The 20,114-nt window shown below is 40.9% G+C and overlaps 2 protein-coding genes across 5 annotated transcripts; both read right to left on the bottom strand.

Moving 5' to 3' along the window:
* Nucleotides 1-1,593: 1,593 nt before the first annotated feature.
* Nucleotides 1,594-2,907, bottom strand: LOC137004279 (uncharacterized). Its single transcript, XM_067364461.1, has 4 exons — nt 2,785-2,907; nt 2,590-2,708; nt 2,181-2,381; nt 1,594-1,892 (listed from the first exon to the last, which is right to left on the bottom strand). Exons 1-4 carry the CDS (start codon nt 2,804-2,806, stop codon nt 1,887-1,889), a joined length of 348 nt encoding a protein of 115 aa, XP_067220562.1. The 5' UTR covers nt 2,807-2,907; the 3' UTR covers nt 1,594-1,886.
* A 3,392-nt stretch (nt 2,908-6,299) lies between these two features.
* Nucleotides 6,300-19,853, bottom strand: sidt2 (SID1 transmembrane family, member 2). 4 transcript variants are annotated; one of them, XM_067364656.1, is made up of 29 exons: nt 19,646-19,853; nt 19,112-19,319; nt 18,909-19,030; nt 18,047-18,211; nt 17,735-17,780; nt 14,862-14,963; nt 14,699-14,782; nt 14,297-14,396; nt 14,148-14,213; nt 13,970-14,063; nt 13,831-13,886; nt 13,691-13,702; nt 12,114-12,152; nt 11,958-12,035; nt 11,784-11,840; nt 11,404-11,519; nt 11,244-11,317; nt 10,652-10,718; nt 10,494-10,567; nt 10,070-10,193; nt 9,636-9,753; nt 9,367-9,503; nt 7,941-8,049; nt 7,714-7,790; nt 7,569-7,615; nt 7,378-7,483; nt 7,134-7,244; nt 6,916-7,029; nt 6,300-6,842 (listed from the first exon to the last, which is right to left on the bottom strand). In XM_067364656.1, exons 2-29 carry the CDS (start codon nt 19,292-19,294, stop codon nt 6,780-6,782), a joined length of 2,541 nt encoding a protein of 846 aa, XP_067220757.1. In that variant the 5' UTR covers nt 19,295-19,319; nt 19,646-19,853; the 3' UTR covers nt 6,300-6,779. The 4 variants fall into 4 exon arrangements, with proteins under 4 accessions (XP_067220757.1, XP_067220758.1, XP_067220759.1 ...); XM_067364657.1 differs by lacking the exon at nt 13,691-13,702; XM_067364658.1 differs by lacking the exon at nt 11,784-11,840 and having other exon boundaries at nt 19,646-19,852.
* Nucleotides 19,854-20,114: the final 261 nt, after the last annotated feature.

The following is a 20,114-nucleotide window of genomic DNA, read 5'->3' as shown; positions in this document are numbered from 1 at the left end:
ATATATTGAATAATACACAGGGAATTGCTGCTTGAAGTCACCATTACGGTGATCAGTGTTTGTTGGGCTCTTGACTGTTAATGTTAGTTTTTCTGTGTTTTTTGCCGTAAGGATGATTCTGGAGATGATCTGTTGGTTATTGACTGATTCACAGATCTCATCTCAAGGTTTATCACTGATCAAATGTGTTTTAACTCTCCGGTGCTGCTTGCGTGGATTCAAAATGACTGAATCCGTTTTATTTCAGTGAAATGATTTTACCATATTTTAGTTTGATGTTTTTTATTTCATATTTTTAGTGGATTTTATGGTACTAAATTATATTTATGGAATAGTTATGATCCATTTATCACCCCTGAAAATTTAATTTTCATCTTAAACTGTGGTAAATCTTGAATCTTTGGAGCAACAGACTGAAGTTTGGTCTCTTTTTAAAGGCAACACTTGGCAGATTATTGCTGAAGTGAGAAACATTAAAAAGTTCAACTACAAAAAGTTACAGAAGTTTAAGTTTATTATTATGAAAAATGCACAAAAATATTATTTTTTAAACGTTATATGAAATATATATTTTCCAAAACACATTTATTTTTAAAACTCCAGAAAGAGAAAATAAAAAAGAAAAAATCAAAAGCCATAAATCTAAACAAGTTGTGTTCCAAATTTGAGGTTGATATCTCAAAAAATGAGCTTTTAGTAAGATTTTGTGTATGAAACAAAAAACAAAAAAAAATAATGAATGCATCAAAATGTAACAGAAATACTTTTATTTTTAAATCCCTATAGAAGTGAATGGGTTACTCACACAACAGGTTTCTGTTTTTCATGCGTTTATTGTTCAGTATGTTTACACAGATCGCATCTCTCCGTGTGTCTGAATATAGTGCAGTTATTTTGGAAACTCTTGTGCGGGTGTGTCTCAAAATGTGAGATATCTGTGCGATAACAACTGCTGGAATGTTGTGTGGGACAAAAATAAATCACAGCAAACCTTCCCAGGAGTCTGAGCAGAGCCTGAAGAGAAAAGTACCGCCCTAGATAGTGCATCTTTACTCTCTACAACCGTACAAGTGGATCAACCTGCTGTACGAGGCCTTTATGGAGCCCAACCCAGATGCCTTGCTCATTATGTCTATAATTAATGCTGTTAAATGGAAAAATACTCCAAACGTTTCTCCGCATTCAAATGAGCTGAAATGCAGACGTTAGTAAGCAAGCGATGGCTGTTTGATGAATGAAAGAGTCCTTTGATGCGCAAGCTTTGGTGCATGAATATTAATTAGGTTGTGTGATTGGGTGTCAAGAACATGAAAGTGCATATTCATTAGTTAAAGTAATTTGGTGTTCAGGTAATCCAGTCAGGTGTGTATTCAGTCTGTTGGCTTAATCATAGTTATATCATTTGACATGAAATTGATTTAGAAAACTAGCTTATTTGAGAATTTAAACGCTTTTTATTCTCCATGTAAATTTTCCCTCCAACATTATCAGAAGATTTAAATTCTAAAACAAAAATGCACATCATATTAAGAATATTAAATAATATCAAATTTTAAAAGATGAAGTCCAGGGCAAATATTTCTCATGGTGAGTATGTCACTTTTTTATTGTCAAAAACCTTTTTTACTACCATAAAAAAAATTTGTTACAGTGATCATTGGCGGGGCATGTTGTCACATTCTGTGGGATAAGTCACAATGAGAACACGCTCTGTACTGACACTGATATAAGCAAACACATGACATAAATACAGAAAATCAAGACATTTTCAACAATATAATATGTAAAATGTATTACAGACTATTTAGTGTCTCAGAACCTTTACAGGGACATCCTCCCCATGTGACAACTAGCCCCGGTCCGCCTTCTGTCATCAGCCTTCAGCTTCAGTCCTACAAACAGAGAGAGAACAATATGAGCTTTTTATTATTAATTATTATTAGTGATATGGATTATATCAGATATGGATAGTGAGTTTGCAGCGAGCGCCTGTGAATCTACAGAACTGATCTGAGAAGCGTGAATCTTCAGGCATATTTTACACAAACCGGTCCGTCTGCATTACTGGGGCGCGTCCACATCACTTCACCGATGAAAGTGGAAAAGGCTGAATTCAGCAGGTGTGTGACGAGTCAAACGAGGCTCATGCATCAGAGTCAGTTCATCCAATCACACGTTACCTCATCACTGGATGAAGACGATGACCTGCGGCCTCGACCGTGTCCATGTCCATGTCCGTGTCCGTGTCCGTGTCCATGACCGTGTCCATGTCCCTTTTTGTGTTCTTTATCCTTCTTCTTGTCCTTGTCTTTGCACTTGTCTTTATCTTTATCTTTGCACTTGTCCTTGTCTTTCTCCTTCTCCTTTTCTTTGCAATCACTCTGTAAAAACATGCATTATAATGCGGTTATAACGTAGTAACTTCTCTTATTTTACGTCATTATTAACCCTCAAGGGCTGAACGACAGTGTCAAGCTCTTGACATGAATCTTCCGGGTTGGGCTCCATTCTCAAGCCGTTTTCCTGCTGTAAATTAATAAGTTTTAGTATTAAATCAGTGTGTTTTGGGGATGTGAAGCATGTTCTCACCTTATCCTTGTCCTTGCACTCTTTGTCCTTTTCTTCTTTGTCTTTATCCTTCTTTCCAAACCCAAAGATTCCCTCCACCTCGTGTCCCTCCTGCTTCTTCACATCATCTCCTCCAACAGCTGGAGAAGAACACACAGTTTCACTTACAGATCATTTCTTTGTTTGCTGATGTATTAATGTTCCTCATCTGTTTACCTGCGTTCAGATCGAGGTCCATGATGAATGCGTTCTCGTGCTCTGATCTGATGACAGCAGTATTTATCCTCTCATCAGAGCTCCTCCTCTCACACCTGAGCTGTGGGGCAGTTGTTAGGTGTGTATCTGTGAATGACATCAAAGCACCGCGAGAGCGATCATAGCTCCATATGCGTTCGACTCGCTCTCGCGGTACTTTGATGTCATTCACCGAGCGGTCCAGTCGAACACACCTGTTGTCTGTGGGATGAGTTGTCTTTACTAATTAGCCTGGTGTGACATTTGCGCTAGCTGATTGGCTGAAAGACAGCCACCGAGGCACGAGGCTGCAGTTTCAGGACCGCAGTTGTTTTTACTAGTTTGTACTTTTATAGCTCTTTTGTTCAGTTCTTTATCATGCATCTCGTCACCTGGACAGTCATGAAACCTTTTGCTCTCAGCGATGCTTTGGCTTATGAACTTATGAATAGTGTGAGTATTGTGTTTACACTAAAAAGACAATTTGCTTTTTGATTATTAGAATGCAAAAACGCGTTTTTTCATTTCACCTCGCTACTTTTCCATTGTTTTAATATGTAAAAGCGCTAGATGGACGTGTTTGACCGCTGCGCTGGTGTCTAGAATATGATGCGGCGCTCAGGTTAACTCTTTCACATGGAGGTCACTACAGTGGACAGCTATTCAAAAAGCCATTTTCTTGCATATGCATGAGTTTTGATGCGTTGCCATAGATACACATCAACCTCTACAGTGAACACTAGCGCATCATTCTATACACTGACTGCCACCTAGTGGCAAGCCGTTGTATGTGTTTGTTTAGTTTTTTTTGTCTATACCAAGATGTCCGAAGGCCAGTCAGAAATGCCAAGGTGCTTTGAAATATCCATCCATTCCTTCTATTTATCCATTCCTTCTAGGAGGCTCTTGCAGGTAAAAAAAAAAAAGTTGTAACATCTAAGGAGTCATATCATTATTACATTTTCCATTTCCTTGTAAAGTGTAACTGTTCTCAGTATGTCAGAAAAGTAATCTGATTACGTAATGCACGTTACTTGTAATGCGTTACTTTACTCGTTACATCAAAAAAGTAATCGGATTACGTAATGCATGTTACTTGTATTCGATAACTTTACTCGTTACGTCAGAAAAGTAATCAAATTACGTAATGCGTAACTTTACTCGTTACATCAGAAAAGTAATCAAATTACGTAATGCACATTACTTGTAATGCGTTACTTTACTTGTTACATCAGAAAAGTAATCTGATTACGTAATGCTTGTTCCTTGTATTCGATAACTTTACTCGTTACGTCAGAAAAGTAATCAAATTACGTAATGCACATTACTTGTAATGCATTATTTACTCCTTACATCAAAAGGTAATCTTATTACGTAATGCATGTTACATGTAAATGCGTTACTTTACTTGTTACATCAGAAAAGTAATCTGATTACGTAATGCACTTTACTTGTAATGCATTACACGTGACGTCAGAAAAGTAATTTGACTACGTAATGCATGTTACTTGTAATGCTTTACTCGTTACATCAAAAAAGTAATCGGATTACGTAATGCATGTTACTTGTATTCGATAACTTTACTCGTCACGTCAGAAAAGTAATCAAATTACATAATGCGTAACTTTACTCATTACATCAAAAAAGTAATCGGATTACGTAATGCATGTTACTTGTAATGCTTTACTTGTTACGTCAGAAAAGAAATCGAATTATGTAATGCACGTTACTTGTAATGCGTAACTTCAACTCGTTACGTCAGAAAAGTAATCAAATTACGTAATGCACATTACTTGTAATGCATTATTTACTCCTTACATCAAAAGGTAATCTTATTACGTAAGGCATGTTAAAAAAGTAATCTGATTACATAATGCATGTTACTTGTAATCCGTAACTTTACTCGATACATCAGAAAAGTAATGATTATGTAATGCATGTTACTTGTATTCGATAACTTTACTCGTTACGTCAGAAAAGTAATCAAATTACGTAATGCGTAACTTTACTCGTTACATCAGAAAAGTAATCAAATTACGTAATGCACATTACTTGTAATGCGTTACTTTACTTGTTACATCAGAAAAGTAATCTGATTACGTAATGCTTGTTACTTGTATTCGATAACTTTACTCGTTACGTCAGAAAAGTAATCAAATTACGTAATGCACATTACTTGTAATGCATTATTTACTCCTTACATCAAAAGGTAATCTTATTACGTAATGCATGTTACATGTAAATGCGTTACTTTACTTGTTACATCAGAAAAGTAATCTAATTACGTAATGCACGTTACTTGTAATGCATTACTTTACTCATTACATCAGAAAAGTAATCTGATTACATAATGCAAGTTGTAATGCATTACTTGTTACATCAGAAAAGTAATCTGATTACGTAATGCACTTTACTTGTAATGCATTACACGTGACGTCAGAAAAGTAATTTGACTACGTAATGCATGTTACTTGTAATGCTTTACTCGTTACATCAAAAAAGTAATCGGATTACGTAATGCATGTTACTTGTATTCGATAACTTTACTCGTCACGTCAGAAAAGTAATCAAATTACATAATGCGTAACTTTACTCATTACATCAAAAAAGTAATCGGATTACGTAATGCATGTTACTTGTATTCGATAACTTTACTCGTCACGTCAGAAAAGTAATCAAATTACATAATGCGTAACTTTACTCATTACATCAAAAAAGTAATCGGATTACGTAATGCATGTTACTTGTAATGCTTTACTTGTTACGTCAGAAAAGAAATCGAATTATGTAATGCACGTTACTTGTAATGCGTAACTTCAACTCGTTACGTCAGAAAAGTAATCAAATTACGTAATGCACATTACTTGTAATGCATTATTTACTCCTTACATCAAAAGGTAATCTTATTACGTAATGCATGTTACTTGTAATCCGTAACTTTACTCGATACATCAGAAAAGTAATGATTATGTAATGCATGTTACTTGTAATGTTACCCCCAACACTGCTCATTTCAGATGAGATTGAAAACACCTGATCTGTATCTATGTTCAAAAGGTGAATAAATGGATTATAACTACTGCATAAATATAATTTAGTACCACAAAATTCCCTAAAAATACAAAATATTAAATAAAAACATTGAACTAAAATATAGTACATTCAATTAATTTAAATAAAAATACATTTTCGGTCATTTTTGACCGTCATGTGAGCTGCAGCAAAAAGTTAAAGATCTCAAGTGTTTAAAGCAGCGGAAAACAAAACTGCAGCGCACCGTATGATTCACAGAACAGGCCTTAAAGGGACAGTTCACCCTAAAATGAAAATGAAGTCATAATTTATTCAGCCTGCTAAATGTTGACTTCATTTTCATTGTATGATCCCTTTAACTCTTGCACGTTTTTGTTCGATTTGTTTAGAGATTAAAACAGTCGTGTTGTAGCAGCACAGAATGCTCAGGTTTCCGGTCCACCGTCATCATGAAGTAAAACACAGATGTACACCACTGAAAACAACCGTAAAAAGTCTTTATTCAGTAATCATTCCATTTGTACTCTGTAAAAACATGATCTGTAATTTTTCAGACAGTGCAAAGTTAATTTTCTCAGAATCGTCATTAGATCGTTGAAGCAGCTCGGCTCGGATTTACAGTCAGAACCACACGGTCCACAGACACAGAAGGCCACAGACGGACACAAACGCCAAGAAAAACAAACGCTAAACCGTTACAAAACTGCATCGAGATTCGCAGGGCAGGTCTGAAGCGATTAGCATGGTTACCACGGTGATGAGGGGAGGAGCTCTGGCAGTTTGACTGGTGCAATCACTGTCCTATCAGCATTAGTTCCTGTATGAGGCTCCTCCCACATCAGTCTCTGACTGGCAGGATATTCAGGCAGTGAGGCCTCTCATTGGTGGACACCTCTGGTGCTGCTCTGTGATTGGCTAATCCAGAGGCTCACAATATCTGTCCATCAGAAGACGTAGATTTTGTCTCTTTGAACCGTGTCGAGGTCGTCGTCCATAGTGAGCAGAACCTGAGACAGACAGACAGACAGGTGTTTATTATGTTCAGTTGTCTCGTTTGGCTTTGATTGATGTTTGACTCACCAGGAAGGATCCGAACATGGCGATGGACGACAGGAAGTGCCAGATATCGTGATCGTCGAAGAAGGAGAGCAGGATACACTCACGGTTGTGCTCGCGAGACTCGGCCGGAGTTTTCTGGAGACAGAGTTTGAATCTGACTGATGACCAAGTACAGGTAACACACTACTGACACACACTAGAGGTGAAGGGTCATGTGTGTATGAGTGTGTGTGACTCACCTGCCATGTACTGAGACCCTGAAAGAAGAAGAAGAGAGCGAAGCCCCAGACCACAGCGGTGAACAGGATACACACCAGAGCCAGACACTGGATACGCTCACCGCTGCGCAGCTACACACACACACACACAAAGATCAGAATGAGACTAACACACTAATCACCTGATCTGAAGACCCCTGCAGTGGGATGTCATGACCACAGGAAGTAGTATCAGTATGTGATGATGTCCTAATCCGAGCGGCACCTTCATTATGATGTAAAAGGCGAAATACAGCAGCAGGTTACAGATGGCGATGGCCAGCAGGTACGAGGCGAAGTCATTGGGTCGTTTGATGAGGCCGTACGCCGCCCTGCAAACACACACACACACACACGGGTCATGCGTGCGCTCGTATCCATGTGATCGAGAGATGATGGTGATACAGCGTAACTCACAGTGACCAGTTCACAATGTTTCCCATCACCAGCAGAACCATCCGATCCTACAGACAAACACACACACACGTCAGACAGACTTACTGCGATAGCTGCATGTGTGTGTGTGTGTGTGTGTGTGTGTGTGTGTGTGTGTAGTACTCACGATGTACATGGGTCCACTGCACTGCCGAATACAGTCTGTGTAGATCACATACAAAATCCTGCGCAAGATCCCAGAGTCTGAAACACACACACACACACACACACAAACACACACACACACACACACACACACAAACACACACACACACACACACACACACAGAGTTTAAGGAAAACACACCATCAGCTTCTCCTGCTGAACGTCAGGTGTGTGTGATTGTGACTCACTGAGTCTCCAGCGGCCCATGTAGTAGAGCTGAGTGCTCAGCAGCATTGTGGCCAGGATGTGTATGACAGAGAAAACGATCCAGAACGCTGTGTTACCCTTACCAAACACCTGAAACACACACACACACACAGGTTTGTTTGACTCATCTCATAGACATCCCATGATATTTTCTATGACGTTTGACCCCTAAACAAACCCTCACAGATACCTGTGCACAACACTCAACTGAAATGCACGTCAAATTTATTTGTTCAGTCTCTTTTCACAGTACACACTGACTATGTTTGCATGAACCCTCATCATGTGATTATGAGATTTAGGAAATATTGTGATTAAACTGTACCTCATGTAAACACAGTGCTGCCACCAAACTGATGAGATTGAGCTCATATAATCCTACCCACAGTATACCATAACTGTAATAAATTATGTGTGTGTGTGTGTGTGTGTGTGTGTGTGTGTGTGTGTGTGTGTGTGTGTGTGTGTGTGTGTGTGTGTGTGTGTCGTGGAGAAGTGAGGTGTCTAAATCATCATCTAGCTACTGGCGTGCCTCAGGGCTCGGTGCTGGGACCGCTTCTCTTCTCCATCTACATGTCATCACTAGGATCTGTCATTCAGAAACATGGTTTTTCTTATCACTGCTGTGTGTGTGTGTGTGTGTGTGTGTGAGTGTGAGTGTGTGTGTGTGTGTGTGTGTGTGTGTGTGTGAGTGTGTGTGTGTGTGTGTGTGTGTGTGTGAGTGTGAGTGTGTGTGTGTGTGTGTGTGTGTGTGTGTGTGTGTGTGTGTGTGTGTGTGTGTGTGTGTGTGTGTGTGTGTGTGTGTGTGTGTGTGTGAGTGTGTGTGTGTGTGAGTGTGAGTGTGTGTGTGTGTGTGTGTGTGTGTGTGTGTGTGTGTGAGTGTGTGTGTGTGTGTGTGTGTGTGTGTGTGTGTGTGTGTGTGTGTGTGTGTGTGTGAGTGTGTGTGTGTGTGTGTGTGAGTGTGTGCTTTTGTTTATATTACATTGTGGGGACCAAATGTCCCCATGATGTAATATAAACCTGAGTTCACCTACATCGTGGGGACCAGCCAGCGGTCCCCACAATGTAAATGGGTTTATAAATCATATAGAATGAGTTTTTGTGAAAAAGTAAAAGTTTGCACAGTTTCCTGTGAGGGTTAGGTTTAGGGGTAGGGGCAGGGTAGGGGGATAGAATGTACAGTTTGTTCAGTGTAAAATGCATTGAAGTCTATGGAAAGTCCCCACAATTCACAAAAACAAACATGTGTGTGTGTGTGTGTGTGTGTGTGTGTGTGTGTGTGTGTGTGTGTGTGTGAGTGTGAGTGTGTGTGTGTGTGTGTGTGTGTGTGTGTGTGTGTGTGTGTGTGTGTGTGTGTGTGTGAGTGTGAGTGTGTGTGTGTGTGTGTGTGTGTGTGTGTGTGCTCACCACCCCCAGCACCGAGAAGAATATGACCGCAGCCAGACATGCATAAGCGGAGTACGCGCTGGCGTTGATGTCCGGGTGTCTCTTCTGATACAGCTTCAACATACACAATCCAGCGATCATATACATGAAGGACGTGTCTGAAACACACAGATGATATGAAATTAGATCAGGAATTCCCAAACTTAAATAAAAATATTTACTTTCCCCCCTAAGATCGATCTCAGCAGCACCAGCAGGTCACTGACATACACGAACATCTGCACACTCACCGAACTGAAAGTTGGTGTAGTTTGGACAGACGTGGTAGCAGGCGCTGAGCAGCCCCTCCATCATCAGAGCAGTGCCCATCGCGTAATACAAGCCGAAGTGCTTCGGGATACCACACTCCTGAAACACACACACACACACACACACACGCTCAAAACAGAACATACTCCTGCACTAGTATAAATAGTTTGAAAATTCCACCAAGAAATAGTGCACTTCAACACCCGGATGATGCACTTAATTGACCGAAAACATGAAGTGTGGAATGTTGGACACATCTGGAGTGGGCGTGGCTACCTGATGTTGAATGACACAGTAACCTTATAGTGTAAGTGTGTAGTGTACAGTGTGTTTCATGTGCAGATAATGGAGTCCGGCTGAAGTTCGGCAGGGCCGCGAGTGCTTATGAAGCACAGTCGGTGGATCAGATGCTCACCAGCGCCGTGTTCTCGTTGCGTTCAAGCGCGCGGTTATGAAGGATGTCCCTCTGCAGGACGATGAGCAGGAAGAGCAGCCCCAGCATCACATAACCCAGGTTACTCAGGATGTTGTTGAAGGAACTGAAAACATCACAACATTCATTATAAGATTGGCTGTTTTTATCGTTCATCAGCTGGAAAAAACGCTCTTGAAAGTGATTCCAATGGTATCATTCTTCTAATGGGTGGGCCATGTGACCAAAACCTTGACACTATATCATCGCTGCGATACATAAGCTCTAGTTCCTCTGTGTGTCCTTATTCTTTTACGGTCAGAACAATTATTAAAACTCATGCTTTTAGATTGATTAGTATACACTAATTTATTTAAAATGTCTGAAGAATGCACACACACACACACACACACACACACACACACACCTTAGAGCTCCGAGAGGGTGTGCACACAGGAAGTTGTAATAGCAGATGTCTTGGTTTCCTGTGACGTTTACAACCTGTCAGAAAATAAAGAAATTATACTAGTTATCATCAAGTCCACTCCAGACTGAACACACACGGCATGAAGAGAGATTTCCTACCGTCTGATAGGTGATGACCAGCTGAATGACAGGAAGAGCGTAAAACACTGCGATCGTAGCGATGTTCCTACGGAGAAAACACACACACACACACACACACACACACACACACACACACACACACACACACACACACACACACACACACACACACACACACCACGGGAGTTACCATATGTAAACCAAACACATACACCTGTACTGTGTGTGTGTGTGTGTGTGTGTGTGTGTGTGTGTGTGTGTGTGTGTGTGTGTGTGTGTGTGTGTGTGTGTGTGTGTGTACTTGTTTTTGTGAAATATCAGGACACAAATGTGTATAATGACATGGGTATGACATAGGTATTACAAAAAGAGGTGAAATATGAGGACATTCAGCATGTCCCCACTTTTCAAAAGGCTTATAAATCACACAGAATGAGTTTTTGTGACAAAGTAAAAGTGTGCACAGTTTCCTGTGAGGGTTAGGTTTAGGGATAGGGGTAGTGTAGGGGGATAGAAAATACGGTTTGTACAGTATAAAAACCATTACGCCTATGGAATGTCCCCACATTTCACAAAAACAAGTATGTGTGTGTGTGTGTGTGTGGCTCACCAGAAGTAGATCTGGTATTTCTTGCTGAGGATGCGTTTGTCTTTTCGAGCGAGATCAGAGACGCACAGGAACTTCTGTGAAGGAGAGAGAAACGCAGTCAGTAAATAAACACACACACACACACACACACACGTCTTGTGCTTCTCTACAGTTCACACACCTTAGTGCGGACAATGTTTTTGTCCGAGTCGATGTCGGCCAGCGTGTCGTAATCGTCCTCTTCCACTGAACTCAAAGACTCGTGCCGGCTGCGGGCGACGCTCTCCAGAGATCGATCTGACGCACACGGAGAACAAGCGTTCAGTGCGTTTAGACTGACCGTCACGGAGCGATCTGCTGCTGTAGATGCTGACATCACTCAATCATTCATTAAACGTCTCATCAGCAAATACTCATTTCAATAAGAATCATTTCAAACAATCAGAGAAATTATCATTTCATATTTCTCAGGACATCAGACCAATATTTGTTTTGATTTTGAATGGGGTGGGATTTCATAAGGACGTGCTGATTGGCTGATTTATAAAGTGGGCGTGTCACCGAAGCGGATGGCTACATGATGAGCTGTGATTAGTCGTCGTTTAAAAGTCTCCGACCCTAAGTGGTAAAAATAAACCAGAACTCAGAAAGCACATCACATTTAGCCAATGAGAGAGGACACTGAACCGCCAATATGAACGTGAACACGTATATCCCGTGTGTGTGTGTCAGTACCCATGTATCCATAGTTCCCGTCGGTTGAGGCTAAACTGTCAGTAACAGCTTCGGAGCTCAGTGTGCTTCCATTATCAGCTGGAGAAACAGACAGACAGATTAAAACACATCTGATGAAGAAATAATTCATCCGAATGAAAACTTCCATCAACTCACCAAATGATCCGTATTCATACGGAGACACGGGAGCCTTTCCTGAAACACACACGCAGTGGGTTAGACAGATGCTCAGACAGTGTGTGTGTGTGTGTGTGGATGTACTATAAAGGCCCTGATATACTCACAGCGAAGTTCGCTTAAAGAGGTTTGAAATACCTTTGCAGCGATATACTGTTAGTGAACATCCTGGCTCCGCCCACATTTATGAATATGTAAATATGTGCTTTAAACAACAGATTGCAACAATAGATTTACACCTCAAAGGCGGAGCCTCAGAGCCACACCCACTAGGGCTGGGTATTGACAGTTTTCACGATTCGATTCGATTAATATTCACATGCTTTCGATTCGATTCGATTATTTTGGATGTAGTATTTCAGTTTCAGCACATGGCAAATCTCTCCAGTAATGCTGTAAACTACACATGAGAGTCAGCTGGTGCTACTGTAATAATACTGAAGATTAAATTAACTTATTTATATACAAACACTTAAACTACACTCAAAGATGTTTTATTATAAATAAAGTTTAGAATTACATAATCATATTTCTACTCCAATTCGTTTTTTTTTTTAAATATAAACATTTAAATTGCAGCTGATTTATTCAAACATGCATTAAATATTGAAGAACATTAAAGATTATAATGAATATGTAACGGTGCACAGCTATATTTATCTTTCTAGAGCACTTTTCTAGCTGACTAATGAGTTTATGGTCACTGAATGTGTTTTTCTGAGGTAAATGTGACGTCACGTGACACTGAAGCTGTTTTATTGAGGTTGAAGCACTGATTGAGCGATTACACGAGACATGATACGGATTTCAGTAAGTTGTACTGTATATTTTAACATACCTTCAGATGTTCATGTTTATTTCGCTGTAACTGGTATTAAAGCGGAGGAGAGGATGATCACATGCTTCTCTTTAACTGAGGCGCTAAAGCGATCCGTCACGCCACATTAAACAGCGCAAACTCCAGAAACAAACTCCAAATGAACTTCATTTTGGGCTCATTTTGTTCAGAATGACGTCACACCTGTTCATTTGAAGTATATCAGGGCCTTTACTCCATCACACCCTTCAGGTTCTGACACACACACTTCAGTTACTCACAGGAGTGACGCCCACACAGACGTTTATGAGCTCTATTTATTCATATCACACAAGCTAAGCAGACTCACTCCTGCATGTAAATGAGATCGTCATGTTCAAAACTAGAAGAGATGGAAAGATTAGTTCCTACTGACATCTAAAGAGGAGTGTGTCTGGGTTAGTTCACAGCAGTGATGTCACAACTACACACACACACACACACACGCTGTGGGAGTGAACATGCAGATCAGTCTATAGAATAATCCTGCAATACCGGAGGAGACCGTTCCCTGGACGCTCTACTCCATCACACCTGATTCAAACCTCAAACAAACACTCAAGGAAATATTATCTTTCCACCACTAGAGTCCTAGAAATGAGGTTCTGTAACAACGGCATTGCAGGATTATGACACTCAATAAATGAGTGTTGTGTGTTAGTAACAAACACACACACACACACACACACACAGATCTTACCCAAGAGAGATGCTAAACACACACAAATATGCAGAAAAGAGAATAAAAGAATAAACACTTCAATAAAGTCACTCAATAAATATGTCAATAATCTAGATCAATTAATCGTTTACAACTCATACAGGTGTGTGATCAGTTACCTGTCTCTGCAGGTGAGGCGTCAGGGTTTAGAAGCCCCTCCCTCTTCCTGTTCATCCTGGGAAAGACAGAATGTGATTGGCTGTCATTGAATGACTGAACTGAATCGAGACACCGACTCTTCTGTCGACAGCGCCGTACCTCTTATTCTCCACACAGGCCACTAGAAACGTGAGCAGATAGAACGACAGGAAGATCCCCAGACAGAAGAGCATGCCCATCACATACACCTCCGCTAGAGAACAGAGAGAACGATCAATCAACAGATGGACGGATGAACCAACGACTGAACGAACGTCTAGTGTAGTCCGCAACTCACAGTTAATGGCGGGAGAAACGATCACGTCCAGAGTTTTACTGCGGTTCCCGGCGTCCAGCAGCTCATCTGAGGAAACACACACACACTCGCCGTCAAACAAGGGTTCTGATTGGCTGCAGCCGTGTAACAGATTGGGTGTAGGAACTAACCGGGTAAGAGCGGGTAGAATCGGAGCGGTCCTCCACACGCCTCGTCTTCAGTCTTCACCACCACCACCACATAGAAGCTGTTACTGGGGAAATCCTTCCTCTGAAACACACAGAGCTGTGTGTGTGAGTGTGTGTGTGTGAGTGTGTGTGTGAGTGTGTGTGTGTGTGTGTGTGTGTGTGTGTGTGTGTGTGTGTGTGTGTGTGAGAGAGTGTGTGTGTGTGTGTGTGTGTGAGTGTGTGTGTGTGTGTGTGTGTGTGTGAGAGAGTGTGTGTGTGTGTGAGTGTGTGTGTGTGTGTGTGTGTGTGAGAGAGAGTGTGAGAGTGGGTGTGTGAGAGTGTGAGAGAGTGTGTGTGAGAGTGTGAGAGTGGGTGTGTGTGTGTGTGTGTGTGTGTGTGTGTTACCTGCACTGTGATAGCAGCTGTGGTGGTCATAGTCTGATACATTCCAATAAACGCCACATTATTATCCAGATCATAAACCGGACACTAGACAACGAGAGACACACACAGATATGAGCTCAAACTCCTCTGACATCATCTGCGTGTGAATGTGTGTGTTTCTCACCTGGATGTCCTGTATGGACATGACAGAGCAGGGGAAGTTCTTCTGCGAGTTCACCTTCACGATCACTGTGTCCACACCGTCAGGAAACACATACTTGAAGAACTGCACACACACACACACACACACACACACACACACACACACACACACACACACACACACACACACACACAGTCATTACACTCCAGCATTGTGTGTGTGAGATATCTGTAATAACCCACACTGTCCACTTTGAAAACCCCTGGTCTAAGCTGGACCCTGTGTATCTGTGACAGCGACCCCTGCTGGTCAAAATAAACCATAGTTCAACTATCCTGTGATTATCCCAAATTTCTATATATCCTAATTATTGTTAATATAATTCATATTTCCAGGAGCTCATTGCTTCTACCTTCAGTTAAACTGCTAACAGTGATTGTAAATTAATTGCCTAAATTATTACATTATTTGCTAACTGCATTCTCTAAATTGTGATGTTGACATGCGTTCTCTGTAAAGCTGCTTTGAAACGATATGTATCGTGAAAAGCGCTATACAAATAAATGTGAATTGAACTGAATTATGTGGAGCTTAAAGCAGTAGTTCACCCGAACAAGCAAGTCATGTCACCGTTTACCGTCCCTCGTGCTGTTCCAAACCTGTACGACTTTCTTTAGGAAGGAGGATCACAAAAGAAGATTTTTCTGTAGAATCTCAGTGTTTTTTGGTGAAAAATGCTCTGATTTTTAAGTGAAGTATAGCTTTAGCTGGATCCTTTAGAGTCATTTTGTTTAATCAAATAAAATATTCAATGTATAAAGTGGTGACCTGCAATTGTTACCTTAAAGAACTATTTCTGCTTGATTGAAAACATAAAACTTAGTTTTTTTGGTATAAATTGATGTATTTAGGTTGGTTCAGTGAGGTTAAATAATATTTTTGACGTGAGTAAAATCAGTTAATTTACCATTTTTAGGTTTCCATTTTTTATTCGCCATTCCATGCCCATTTCCACACAAGTTAAAGTGTACATGCTAAATATATGCAGCAGCAGGACACTGGTCCCCTGTTAGATGGTAAAGTGCGACACCCGTTTGGTTGCCTTCTCCGAATGTAGCAGCACTGTTCATAATAACACTAAAACACCAGTTCTTGCCATAAAAGAATATTGTTATTAGGGATGTCCCGATCACGTTTTTTTGCCCTTGAGTCAGAGTCTTTTGATTTTGAGTATCTACCGATACCGAGTCCCGATCCGATACTTCTATAATACATGAAAAAGAATAAAGAAGAGCGAAAAAACAGATCCAGGAACAGTGCTTTTCAGGTTTTTCAGGTATCTAACAGTAATCAAATAGAAATCAAATATAAAATATCACTGCATATTATCTTTACTGTATAAAATAAATAATGATTAATCATTACTGAAGTTACAAAAACTATTCAGTCAAGTAAGTGAGTGATTTCTTTGTTATTTGTTGTTTGATTTAACATTAAAAAAAGGCAGCAGGAATAGTTTTTTTTCCTTTAAGACATGCACGATCCAGTACATATACTCTTACACATGCGCTGTCTTTCTCGACTAATATACATTCACTTAAGACATAACCGACTATGTTTGCTAGGATACTCGCCAAGACGGGCATGTTGACATAATTTTTGTATGAATTTGTCCGAAAGAGAAAAAAGTCAGTATTTGCGTGCTGACTGAAATAAGCGTGTGCGCACTTTGGATAAGCGCACACAAATCTTCTCACAGCGCGTGCGAGTTCTCTTTCGCGTCTTGTTCTTGAAGGTTTAAATCAGCAAGGCTTAAATGAGTTTAGTTTAAACACAGATAGCAACGTGTGCTGTTCAGGTCTCACCTGCGCTCGCGCGCTATCAACACCCGGGTGATGACGCCGTAAATGACTGGACATTAGAGCAGACGGCACTCGCAGTGAACAGTTTACAAAGAGTGACTGTTTTGTCCACGCTTTCTGATTATCGTTGTTGTAACGTTTTGTGCATCCATCGACTGAAACATACATTATCTGAACTCTGTCTGTTTTCCACGTTGCTATTTTAAACAAACCATATTAACCAATAGATGCGTCATCATTCGAGATGGACCGCGGTGCAAGTGCGTACCGAACCATAAGTGGAGAACCGTACGTTTCGATTTTTTTACAGAGAACCGTTGCACCCCTAATACATATATATCCGAGTCCTGATCGGGAGGTAACGTCCGATTCCGATCGAGTCTGAAACCACGTGATCGGGCCCGATTTCCGATCATGTGATCGGATCTGGACATCCCTAATTGTTATGGTAAGAAATGGCAAAGCAAGCAAAGAGGTGTCGCACTTTACCATCTAACAGGCGACCAAAAGTCATTTTGATTATTCATTATTCCACTATGCCCATTTCCACACTAGTTAAACTGTGCATGCTAAATGAGCTCGTAATTTTTCTTGCACTTCAGTGTTCATCTTTGTTCCCCATTTAACTTAATAAAATGCCATCCATACAAAACCAGACACTAATGCACTTAAAAGCCTTCTATGTGGAGGTCAAAGTTGACTGTTTCATTGAAAATCTTCAGTTGGTTCAACTAAAGTTCCAGTGTTAAAAGACACGAAATTTTATTAAGCCAGCTGAACATTTTCAATGCAGCAAGTCAACAGCCATGTTCATCATGACTCTTCTCACAGTCTTCATTAGAGTCAACAGCATGATGCCTTCATGAACAGAGCCTCAGCTTTAGCTGGATCCTTTATGAGCAGGATGTCAAACACACACCCGTTTGCCCTCTCACACACTGAGGAGATTGACTGACTACTCTGAGATCAGCCCTGCAACGCTCACTGATCTGAAATCAGTTCTGTGCATCTATAATGAGAAGACATGAACACCTGTGGTTGGGACGGCGTCGCGTTGAAGCTGAATTTCTTGTCTGTCCTGTAGACATAAAGAGAAAGGTGACATTCCTAAAGATGACAACATAATCACTGGTTCTGGTTTGTGAGCTTCATTACATCACAATAGCTGTGTTTGCATCCACTTATTTTTAGCACATTTTGTGATCTTGCATTAAAACAAAAAAACCCTTTGCAACTTTGAATGGAAACAGAGCTAATGTGGCCAGCTCTCGATCAGAATAAACTAACTGAATCCAGTCAGATCAGGCGTGTCTGATTATGACTGAACTCTGATCCGTGACTCACTGGAGTGTGAAGCTGTCCACGCGACTGACTCGCAGCTGATAGTGGATCCCTGCGCTGGAGAGCGTCGACACGTCCACATAGAAGAACTGAGTCTCCGCCACGGCCTTTGTGGGCGGCTGACACAGCGTCCGCCCCACCTGCGTGTACTGATACTTCCTCTGATACCTGCCGACACACGCGACACGTCACCACAAACACCTCATGTTAACATTTACACACTCAAATAACACACATTCCTGCTGAAGTGATTAACACAGGCTAAACATGTTAAACACTGTGTGACACAAATCTGTTTACTGCTTCATCTGAGCCGCTCGTGCAAAAACAGAAGTTCATGAGGAACTGAAAGATCAAAGTTCACACATGAACGAACATATCATCATTTCTGAGTCCAAATGAAACTTTGACACCTGATTATCATCTGACTCGAGCAGTGGACCGTTTTATATCAGAATAGGAGTTGTGTAAATGATATACTGTGTATATATATATATATATATATATATATATATATATATATATATATATATATATATGTGAGTATATATATGAAGACTTCAGATACAAAAGCCTCTAAGTGCAATCTGAAATTTCCTTCTAAAATGAGCATTTTTATCAAGCTTGTATGTTTATGTTCAGTTATTTCACTTTAATAGCAATGAAAATGACCTATTAATTGCCATTAAAGTGAAAGAACTGAACATAAACATACGAGCTTGATAAAAATGCTCATTTTAGAAGGAAATTTCAGACGACACTTCTATATATATGTATAAAGTCGCTCAAGTGAATTTGCCATGTGCTTCCGTACATCACTGCGTTCGTATTATGGGATGTGTTGCTAGGCAACGGCTGTACTCACAGGCCTCTGAGGATGAGCGGAACCTGAAACGACAGAACGGCCTGTTTCTGCCGGACCACAAACAGAACCGGACTCACGGCGCTCTCCGACAGCAGCTCCACCGACACCCGCACGCCCTCCGTCTGAGGAAGAGAGAGAGAGAGGGGTTATTGTGACCGAATCCGTCTGCAGAGATCCGGCCGTCGGTTCTGATGGACTCCTGCCTTGTTTCTGGAGACGGTGTGGTTGTAGGAGTAGATGGTCTGGTTGTCGCTGGTGACCGTGTCATCATACGTCATGTCGAACTGAGCGTCTCTCTGGATGACCATATTGGTGCCGCCCGCCGCCGGACTCCAGCACACCAGCATCAGGACCAGCCATCCCGGAACGCAGCAGAACTCCAGCATGCTGGATCCGTCATCAGCCTGAGATCTGAAACAGAACCAGATCCATTACACTTCATCTGTACATACTTAACGCTGATCCGGAGTGACGTCACTACACCAGCAGAGCTCAAATACACATTAGCACTGAATAATGACGAGTATTTACTGACTGTAAACATGTAAACAAATACAGTGTGACGCAAGAGCCCGACAGATTATAGCGAGTTAACGGATTTCTGCTACATTTACTGTAGTATTAATGGCGGCTGTGTATTTATAATACTGCAAAAATATATATAACGTTAGTCAGTAAATAAGCATCGTCATAATAACAATAATACCCAGCAGATAAACAGGTGATGAATGACTGACCGTGTCTCGCGCTGCTCCTGAGGTGTTTTAACACAAACACTGTCAGGGTTAAACTATAACACAGTGTCTGAGGTGAAATCAGGGTAAACGCGTCCGGGCCGCGCGCGTCGGTTCTGACCCGCTCGCTCTCGCGTTGTTGTGTTGACGCGCTGACCAACGGCTCTGATCCTGACGAGCGCCGCGTCGCCGTGATGTCATCACGCACGCGTCATGTGACACTTTCACAACGTGTTTTTAAACATTTATATCTATTTAACTTTTAAATTTTATTTTATTTATGTCTTGTTTTTGTTTATTCACTGTAGCCCCTGACTGTAGATGTAATTCTTTAAAACAAATAATAATAATAATAATAAAATAATAATTTACTCAAACTACATCATACACAGAGTTCATAATACACACAATTCAACGTTTATTTATTCTATGGATCCTCTGAGGGCGGGTTTATACAGCTGAATGACACGTG

Source organism: Chanodichthys erythropterus, chromosome 17 (assembly GCF_024489055.1).
Source record: "Chanodichthys erythropterus isolate Z2021 chromosome 17, ASM2448905v1, whole genome shotgun sequence".
NCBI classification, from domain to species: Eukaryota; Metazoa; Chordata; class Actinopteri; order Cypriniformes; family Xenocyprididae; genus Chanodichthys; species Chanodichthys erythropterus.
Note: the sequence above shows the minus strand (reverse complement) of the source record. Positions and strands in the feature narration are given on the sequence as shown.